Genomic DNA, 10,000 nt, shown 5'->3' with positions numbered 1-10,000 from the left:
GAACCGAATCCGAACCGAATCTTTATCCCCTCCGGTTCATCTTTGGTGCATTTTTAGGCGGATTTTCTCCAGACTGCGTGCATGTTCGGTTGTTCACGTGTTTCCGTCAGTCAGTCTGTGCTTGTGTTTGATGATCCGAAGTCCACCGCGGATCAATAATCGCCTATGCTCGGGTCTCTGCTGATCTGAGGACAGTTCAACTCCAGTGAATACTGAATAACAGCACCACCCGGCAACCGCGCACCTGCGCCACACCCGTGATGTCACAGTCTGGGCGGAGCCTCACCTCACCTGTGCTGCTGCTGCTGATGCTGGAGATGCTCCTCCACACTCTTATTATTATTATGAATTATATCGAGTATTATTTATAATACTTATGAATTAAACACTTAATTGTATTTTATTATTGTCTACACCTATCCCAACTCTAAACCCAACTCTCACACCTATGTTAAAGCAGTATTTATAATGAGTATTATATATATATATAATTATTAAATTAAACAATCAATGGTATTTCATTAACATCTACCCCTCACAGTAATTTAAAAACTGTAATTATAGTGAGAATTGTTTATATTTATTAAATTACATATGTTCATTTTATATTTTATTGATGTCTACCTCTATACCAACCCTAAAAATACCCCTCACAGTGATGTAAAAATATGAGTTATTGTTGCACAGTATCATAACAAATATGCTATAATGATGTGAGGATGTCACTTCTATAGTTTTCTTTATATAAAACATTGCTGCTTATTTTCTAACACAGAAATAAGAGGCAGTACGATCGCCTTGCAGAATATCTAGTAACATATGATGTACTGTCATCATGGCAAAGATAAAAGAAATCAGTTATTAATACACTCCCTGACAGAAGTCTTGTGCTGGATCCTCCAGTTGAAGAGCAGCAGATAATAACTGGTCTTAAATTGATCATTTGGTGTCAGAAGGTGGATTTCTCTGCTGGATCATCTGCTGATCTGCATCCCAATCATCACCAATACTGCAGAAGACCTACTGGAACCAGCATGGACCAAGATTCTCACAGAAATCAGACAAGTTTGGTGAAGTAGAAAGCATGCTTTGGGGTTCATTCAGTATGGGGGCGTGCGAGAGATCTGCAGAGTGGATGATCAACATCAACAGCCTGAAGTATCAAGACATCTGTGCTTGTGCTGTCAACATCAAGACATGATCAGATTTTATTGAGCTCAAATCAGCAAAATCAAGAGGCCTTCGCCCTTCATTGAGACAAGTATGTTGTTTAAAAATGTGTTTAAATCCTCTTTGTAAGCAGTGTTACTCAGACAGAACTCAGCACTAATATGCATATTATTATCTTTATTAGCAGCAAACTGAAACACACACACACATTCCCCAAAGCAGCAAACAGCGTACATTATAAACAACACATACATGAGATCATGAGCGGAAAACAAACTGTTTCTGTATGATTAGCGTCACTCCTGCTCAACATCATAGACAGTGCACTCTGTCATGTACTATAGTAGAGGGCGGTGTCACTAGCTTTCTGACATGCATGCTGAAATATTAGTGAAATTCACAAGCACAGTCTCTGTTGATCCACTGGTTCCAGCTGCAGATGTTCAGTTTCTCTCACACACACTGAGCACATGCCAAAGCTCATATCTTTTAGAGATGTTTAGCAGAATGTTCACGCTGCTCTTTTTCATGCAATGAAAGGCAAGGCAAGGCAAGTTTATTTATATAGCACACTTCATACACAATGGCAATTCAAAGTGCTTTACATAAACAAGAATAAAAGAAACAAGTAAAATAAAAATAAAAACAAATAATCGTAAAAACAAAACAAAACATAAAAACAGGTAAAATGTGATATAAAAGAATGAAGAAGAAGAGAAAAACATGATAGTGCAATCTGTCGGACGCAGCACAGTGCTCATTCAGTAAAGGCACAGCTAAACAGGTGTGTGTTCAGTCTGGATGTGAATGTGCCTATTTGTTGCCTATTGATGTTCAGCACATCTGATCATTTCTGGAAGCTGATTCCAGCAGCGAGGGGCATAGTGGCTGAAGGCAGATTCACCCTGCTTTGACTGAACTCTTGGAACTTCTAGTTTATATGATCCTAATGATCTGAGTGATCTGTTAGGTTTGTATTCAGTGAGCATATCTGTGATGTATTTAGGTCCTAGGCCATTTAGTGATTTATAGACCAGTAATAATACTTTAAACTCTATTCTGAATGTAACTGGCAGCCAGTGTAGAGACCTGAGGACAGGTGTGATGTGCTCTGATTTTCTGGTTCTGGTTAGAATTCTGGCTGCAGCGTTCTGGATGAGCTGCAACTGTCTGACTGTCTTTTTAGGAAGACCAGTGACACAAGACCAGTGACACAGTGAAACACAAATATTCAAAACAAAGCAAACTAATATAGCGTCTTCATCCTTCAGCGAGCACTGAGATCTCTGAACAGCAGGTTTGATGGGGTTATGAAATGTCCAGTTTTGTAATAAATGTTTTATGAATGGTTCTAGAGGCAGACGAGTGTGTGACGATTATTAATAACCGTTTATAAGAGATGCAACGATTCAGTCGACTCATGATTCACTGCATCATAACATTATTTCACCATATTGTTTTAATTAGTTGAGAGAATTTAGAAATGACCCTTTGATGAAGAAATGATGTAAAATACTGCAGATTTATGTGTAAAATAAGAAACATGTATTTTATAGAATAACATGCATAATTGAAATTTTAAAACAAATTCCTAATCAAATAAATTAATAAATACCAGATAATATAAAAAACCTTCAATTTAAAGAAACTAATATATTAGTTGTGTTTTTCTTAGCTGAGATTTTTTTTTACCTTTTTAACGTAAAAATGTTTTTAAAAAAATCAGCATATTATTAACTGTTTACATTATTTATATTATTAGAAAAGTAATTATATTATTATTTCTATCTACACTATTGATCTATCTGTATCTAATTCTAATGGGTGAAAAATAATATGGAAACGGACATTTCATTTTTGCAATATTTTAAAATGTTTATGTTCCACATATTACATTTCCTTATATGTATGCAATCCACATATGTAAACTTGTGCATCAGATTTCTATGTGGTGTTTGTTTTTCCATGTTGATTTCTCCTGCTGAACTGAACTGAATCATCACATCTTTGAATCGATTCTCAAATGACTCAGTGAATCGTTACATCCAGTGAATTAGTCGGTGGTCACTTACACCAGCTGATCTGAGGTCAGTCTCTCTCTATCAGTGGTCACTCATTCCGCCTGATCTGGGGTCAGTCTGTTCAGTGGTTGTTCTGTAAACTCTTGACGGGTCTGTAGTCTCCGCTGGAGGGCAGGACGGGCCCGCAGGTGTTCAGGAGCTCCAGTGGCTGAAGCAGCGCAGTGGTGCAGCTGAAGCCCAGCAGTGGGGGCATTATTATGGGCTGCGGCGCAGGCAGCTTCAGTGGCAGCAGGCTGATGGGCAGAGGACTGATGGGCAGAGAACTTATGGACAAAGGACTGATGGGCAGAGGACTGGGCAGCTCGCTCTCCTCCATGCTGTCCTCTGCCCCACCAGCGAAGCCTGAGTCTGGACTCTGAGTGTCCTGCCGGAGCCGCTCCAGCTGCAGCAGATCCGTTTGCTGATCCGGAACACCGCCATCTGAAAACAAATAATACCATCTTTAGATTATGCCATACACTTTCCATTAGACCCGCCCTGAAAGCCCTGCCCTAAAGAACTAATAGCCCCGCCCTAAAAGACTGTTAACTCTGCCCTAAAGGACTGTTAATCCCGCCCTAAAGGACTGATAACTCCGCCTTTAAGGACTGTTAATCCCGCCCTAAAGGACTGATAACTCCGCCTTAAAGGACTGTTAATCCCGCCCTAAAGGACTGATAACTCCGCCTTAAAGGACTGTTAATCCCGCCCTAAAGGACTGATAACTCCGCCCTAAAGGACTGTTAATCCCGCCCTAAAGGACTGATAACTCCTCCTTAAAGGACTGTTAATCCCGCCCTAAAGGACTGATAGTCCTGCTTTAAAGAACTGATGGCCCAACCTTAAGGAACTAATAGCCCCGCCCTATAGGACTGATAGTCCCACCCTAAATGATTGATAGCCCAACCCTAAAGAACTAATAGCCTTGCCCTAAAGGACTGATAACTCCGCCCTAAAGGACTGTTAATCCCGCCCTAAAGGACTGATAACTCCGCCCTAAAGGACTGTTAATCCCGCCCTAAAGGACTGATAACTCCGCCCTAAAGGACTGATAGTCCTGCTTTAAAGAACTGATGGCCCAACCTTAAGGAACTAATAGTAATAGCCCCGCCCTATAGGACTGATGGTCCTACCCTAAAGAACTGATAACTCCACCCTAAAGGGCTGATAGCCCTGCCCTAAATGACTGAGAGCCCCACCCTAAAGCATCAATAGCTCCGCCCTAAAGGACAGTCAGTATGTGTGTATTGTGATATGGATGCTGACATGCAGGATGTTTCTGTACCGTGTGCGCTGCGCTGCGTCTCCAGGCCGCTGATGCCCCCTGCGGGCCCGTATGAGGAGTTCGCGGAGCAGGGCTCTAGAGCGTGCCCGGGGCCCCTGGAGCTCTGCGACAGGAAGTATGTGGAGTTGGAGAAGTCGGAGGATTTGCTGGATTTATCCCACCCGTCCATCGGGCCGCTGTGTGTGTGTGAGTGTGTGCTGAGAGAGTCACAGGCGTCCTGCAGCCTCAACACCTCCACTGGACTGACCAGCTCCGAGTCTGCAGTGATGAAGCTCTCGCGGAGCAGAACCGGACCCAGCCACGCCTGGGGACACACAACACACACGCCTGAGGATACATAACACACAAAACACACACCTGAAGACACACAACACACACGCCTGAGGATGCATAACACACAAAACACACAACACACACGCCTGAGGACACACAACACACACAACACACACCTGAGGACACAAAAGAAGCTCTCTGGACACACTCACCTTAAAATTCCCCCCGTGGCTGGAGTTCAGATCTCCGAAGAACTTGGATGGGTCAGGAATATAGGAGAAGTGCTTCATCCTGAGAGGAGAGCGGAGCGTCACTCATCGACATCTAACACTCATGATAATATACAGATCCTCATTTACAGCTCTCCTACAGCTAAACAGCTGCGGTTTACAGTTATTGAGTCCATTGATCTCCAGCTCGATCAGGAACACGTTAGCTTAGCTTAGCATAGATCATTGAATCGGATTAGACCATTAGCGTCTCGCTCAAAGTCACTATTCTGTCCTGAATAGTGTGGAAATAGAGTAAGTGTGTGTGTGTGTGTGTGTGTGTGTGTGTGACTCACCATTTGTGTCTGCTGTATCTAAAGTAGAGTGTGAAGATGATGATGAGGGTCAGTGTGACTGCGGTCAGCACCGTTCCTGCCCAAGAAAAAGACCAGTTCACAACCATAATCTGCACACCTGCAACACACACACACACACACACACACACACACACACACACTCACTATTCTGTCCTGAATAGTGTGGAAATAGAGTAAGTGTGTGTGTGTGTGTGTGTGTGTGTGTGTGTGTGTGTGTGTGTGTGTGTGTGTGTGTGTGTGTGTGTGTGTGTGTGTGTGCCTGTGCGTGTTATATGTAGCTGTATATGTGTTTGTGTGCGTGTGTGTGTGTCTGTCAGTCACCTGCAGCAGGGGTTGTGTGTCTCTGCCTCCCCACAGTAGATGTCCAGGTGTGTTCGGGGCTCCAGTCGCTCCACACGGCTCTCTGCAGCTTCAGCTTCACCCTCAGCCTGATGCTGTACTGCTGATGCAGCTGGAGATGATCCTCGGGCAGATGCAGCTCCGTATCCGTAGTCTGCTGTTTATCATCATCCTGCACAAACAGAGGACTTAATGTGTGTGTGTGTGTGTGTGTGTGTGTGTGTGTGTGTGTGTGTGTATGTGTGTACGTGTTTTTGTGACATATCAGGACACAAATCTGTATAATGACATGGGTATGACACAGGTATTACAAAAAGGAGGTGAAATATGAGGACATTGGTGACGTCCTCATTTCTCAAAATGCTTATAAATCACACTGAATGAGTTTAATCAGAGAGTAAAGCTGCACACTGACTCCTGTGATGGTTGGGTTTAGGGGTGGGGTGGGGTGAGGGCAATACAATATACAGTTTGGACAGTATAAAATGAATGGAAACCTATGTAATGTCCCCACTTTTCACAAAAACAAACATGTGTGTGTGTGTGTGTGTGTGTGTGTGTGTGTGTGTGTGTGTGTGTGTGTGTGTGTGTGTGTGTGTGTGTGTGTGTGTGTGTGTAGTTTGCAGACAGTGATGCTCACCCTCCAGTTCTGAGCTGCAGATCTGTACTGGACCTCAAACATGTAACGTTGTGTTGAATTGAAGTTCCAGGAGACGGTGGAGCCATGAATGGATAATGTCTGAGGAGGAGACACTTTCACTACTACACACACACACACACACACACACACACACACACACGCACGTAAATTAAGAAGCATTTTCTAGACAAGTTAATGAAGTGAGTTTTCCAATAAGCCAAGCTAAATAATCTGCCATGGGGGAAAGAAAAATAATGCAGTTTGTCCTTTTGACATGAGATTTCTCTGCTGCTCTAGAAAATGCTGCTGGACTGAAGAGAAAAATAAGACTAAAACTCTGAGTTACAGGAGAATATGTGCAGATAAACTGGTGCTCCGGTTTCCCCCACAGTCCAAACACATGCGCTATAGGGGAACTGATCAACTACACTGGCCGTAGTGTATGAGTGTGTGGGTGGGTGTGAATGAGTGTGTATGGGTGTTTCCCAGTACTGGGTTGTGGCTGGAAGGACATCCGCTGTGTAAAACATATGCTGGAACAGTTGATGGTTCATTCCGCTGTGGTGAAATCTGATGAATAAAGGGACTAAGCTAAAAAGAAAATGAATAAATGAATGATTGACCGAATGATTGACTGAATGAATGAATGAATGAATGAATGAATGACTGAATGAATGAATGACTGACTGAATGAATGAATGAATGAATGAATGAATGAATGAATGAAAGATTGACAGAATGATTGACTGAATGAATGAATGAATGAATGAATGAATGAATGAATGAATGAATGAATGAATGAATGAATGAATAAATGAATGAATGACTGAATGAATGAATGAATGAATGAATGATTGACTGAATGAATGAATGAATGAATGAATGAATGACCGAATGAATGAATGAATGAATGAATGAATGAATGAATGAATGAATGAATGACCGAATGAATGAATGAATGATTGACTGAATAAATAAATGAATGAATGAATGAATGAATGACTGAATGAATGAATGAATGAATGAATGAATGACTGAATGAATGAATGAATGAATGAATGAATGAATGAATGAATGACCAAATGAATGAATGAATGATTGACTGAATGAATGAATGAATGAATGAATGAATGACCAAATGAATGAGTGAATGAATGAATGAATGAATGAATAGCTCTCCTGTTCTGAGATGAGACACTGTGATACAGAACTCACCGCTGTCCTTCACCTTCTCTTCTACCTTCACCACAGGGTTTGTGTAGTTGTCACACCACACCTCCTGTTGCAGGACGGCCACTGATGTCAGAGGTCTCTGCAGGACAAGAGAAAGAGGTGAGCCTGTTGATCATGTGAGCTTTAAAGGAGACCTAAATGACTATTTATACAGGAAGTAAAATCCATCTGTAGTGTGTGTGTGTGTGTGTGTGTGTGTGTGTGTGTGACTGTCGCTTTAAATTCAAATGAGATTGTGCTCTTTTCAGAGGAGGGCGGAGCTACAGTAGGCTGTAAAACAGCAGTGTGTGTGTTGACAGTGTTGGTCAGGTGTGAGTGTGTGTTGATGCTTATGTCAGTCTATGTCGCTCCTGCTTCATCTGGAACTCCACATCTATAATCCTCTGAGTCTATGCTGACATGATCTCCAGTAGCTCAAACACTCTAATGGCTAATGGACAGACGGCTGCTTCTCACTCAGGGCTGCTGCTTATGCTAATGAGATGGAGAGATGGGCACTAGTGGGCGGGGCTTTTCCCCTTTGAAAATAATTATGATTATAAAAGTGACTCACCCGGCTCTTGAAAACCACACCGGCCCTGCGGATCTGCGGTTGTTCTAGGTCTGCAGACATCACCGTTTTCATTGGCCTGCAATCAAAACCACTCAGCTTTACATCCTATTTAGATCCAACAACCCAGAACACAAACATCTGATTTTAGATTCTACTTTCATCCCACAAACCAATCAAAATGCTTGATTTCATTCAGAATTATCTCTGGGTTTATCTCAAGGCATTTTCCTTCAGCTTAGCCCCTTTATTCATCAGGGGTTGCCACAGTGGAATGAACCACCAACTATTCCAGCACATGTTTTACACAGTGAATGTGCTTCCAACTGCAACCCGGCACTGGGAAACACCCATACACACTCATTCACACACACACTCATACACTACGGCCAGTGTAGTTGATCAGTTCCCCTATAGCGCATGTGTTTGGACTGTGGGGGAAACCGGAGCACCCGGAGGAAACCCACACCAACACGGGGAGAACATGCAAACTCCACACAGAAACACCAACTGACCCAGCCGAGACTCGAACCAGAGACCAGAGAGGCCACTGTGCACTAATATGTATAAAGGTTTTAATGTTTAAAATAAATAGTAGAAGGTTAAATTCCTCCCCTGAGAACACACATCCAGATGCTGCAAAGCCTGAATAATCCCTCAAACTCTCACAGGAGTGTTCACTTCAGACACATACTTTTTCTTCTTTAAGGTGACGATCAGAAAGCAGGGGGTCCCAGGCTGCACAGCATCACTGATGTTCAATGCTGACGTGTTCCACACACACGTGACGCTGTGTGTGAAATTATTCTGACACGCCAAACCTGCGGAAACACACACACAAACACACACACACACCTGAGAAATGCAGCCTTATATTTAAAGCCCTTCAACATGTCTTTCTGCATATATTCAGTGCCCTTTAAGGACTTCTTTGCTCAAAAAGTGTCATTTAAATTGAATAAAGCATCCATTTTTGACCCATGGCAAACCAGCACGTGTTGGAGTGTATGCTCAACACAAACACACAAGTGCACACCTGTCAACCCTCCCGTCATTTCTGGGATTCTCCTGTATTTTACAGTTCTCTCCTGCTTTCACCCCGTAAAGGTATTTCCCATATTTCTCCCGTATTTTCAGTGTTTCTCTGAAGGGCGGCAATAAACACCACAGAGCTGATCCTCCCTATGCGCAACCCATACTGCCAAACCACCCCTCGCTCTTGAGTGTGTCTGTTCTGTGCTTTCGCTTTATTTAGGCACGAAAACACTTTAAATAAATATAAAACAGCAGGATTCCCTTCCTTTTCATTACAGGTGCTGTCGACCCTCCTATGCAATCCTCACAACAGTCATGTAGCGGTGCGAGACTGTCAGCTGACGCGCTCCATATACAGCTAACCAGACGCTGTTTCCCAAACAGATTCTGCACACGTGATCTGAAGTGTGTGTTTGATCAGACAGATACACATAATCAATAATAATAACATCTACAGATGTCGACCTTAGTGTTTTTTTTTTTCAAACACAACTAATTTTGTTTTAGGAACTTATAACTTCAGATGTGTGCATGTTTAAAGTGACACCTGTTATTTAATGTAATCAAATGAAAAATCAAAATAAATGAGAGTCATTCCCTGCTCTTTAATCAGAATATGTGAGTTATACAGTGAAGATTAATCAGATTAATGAGTGGGGGGGGGGGGTGTTATCCGTTATTATGGTGGGCATATGGCTTATTTTCACATCCCAATGTTGACAGGTATGCAAGTGTCCGAGATCTTACTTTGATCTGCCTGAGCTGATGATAAGAAGCACATCAAAGCCACCATCATCATCATCATCATCATCTTCATCATCAGACTCTG

The 10,000-nt window shown here is 42.5% G+C and overlaps 2 protein-coding genes across 4 annotated transcripts in view; both read right to left on the bottom strand.

Annotated features, from left to right (window-relative positions):
- The window catches only part of tmprss6 (transmembrane serine protease 6), an 80,102-nt gene that overhangs the window by 10,913 nt on the left and 59,189 nt on the right, over window positions 1-10,000 (bottom strand). Inside the window, exon 1 of one of the 2 annotated variants that reach the window (XM_087256306.1) lies at window positions 1-129. This exon is cut by the window's left edge and continues 60 nt beyond it. The exons of the other annotated variant lie outside the window; for it this stretch is intronic. The gene's annotated coding sequence lies outside the window, so the exon portion shown is untranslated. Of the gene's footprint in view, window positions 130-10,000 lie in introns of those variants that run through there. 2 annotated transcript variants of the gene reach the window in all.
- The window catches only part of LOC101886216 (interleukin-2 receptor subunit beta), a 20,591-nt gene continuing 11,918 nt past the window's right edge, over window positions 1,328-10,000 (bottom strand). The window contains exons 3-12 of one of the 2 annotated variants that reach the window (XM_087256308.1): window positions 9,919-10,000; window positions 8,831-8,957; window positions 8,140-8,215; window positions 7,569-7,665; window positions 6,354-6,475; window positions 5,696-5,885; window positions 5,354-5,471; window positions 5,001-5,079; window positions 4,516-4,819; window positions 1,328-3,671 (exon numbers count right to left, since the gene is read on the bottom strand). The exon at window positions 9,919-10,000 is cut by the window's right edge and continues 36 nt beyond it. In XM_087256308.1, coding sequence (XP_087112434.1) covers window positions 3,313-3,671; window positions 4,516-4,819; window positions 5,001-5,079; window positions 5,354-5,471; window positions 5,696-5,885; window positions 6,354-6,475; window positions 7,569-7,665; window positions 8,140-8,215; window positions 8,831-8,957; window positions 9,919-10,000 — 1,554 coding nt within the window. In that variant the 3' untranslated portion in view covers window positions 1,328-3,312. The remainder of the gene's footprint in view (window positions 3,672-4,515; window positions 4,820-5,000; window positions 5,080-5,353; window positions 5,472-5,695; window positions 5,886-6,353; window positions 6,476-7,568; window positions 7,666-8,139; window positions 8,216-8,830; window positions 8,958-9,918) is intronic. The other variant, XM_087256309.1, reaches the window with a different exon arrangement.

Source organism: Danio rerio, chromosome 6 (genome assembly GCF_052040795.2).
Source record: "Danio rerio strain M-AB ecotype USA chromosome 6, GRCz13ab, whole genome shotgun sequence".
Lineage (NCBI taxonomy): Eukaryota > Metazoa > Chordata > Actinopteri > Cypriniformes > Danionidae > Danio > Danio rerio.
This window is presented reverse-complemented; position numbering and strand designations above follow the sequence as displayed.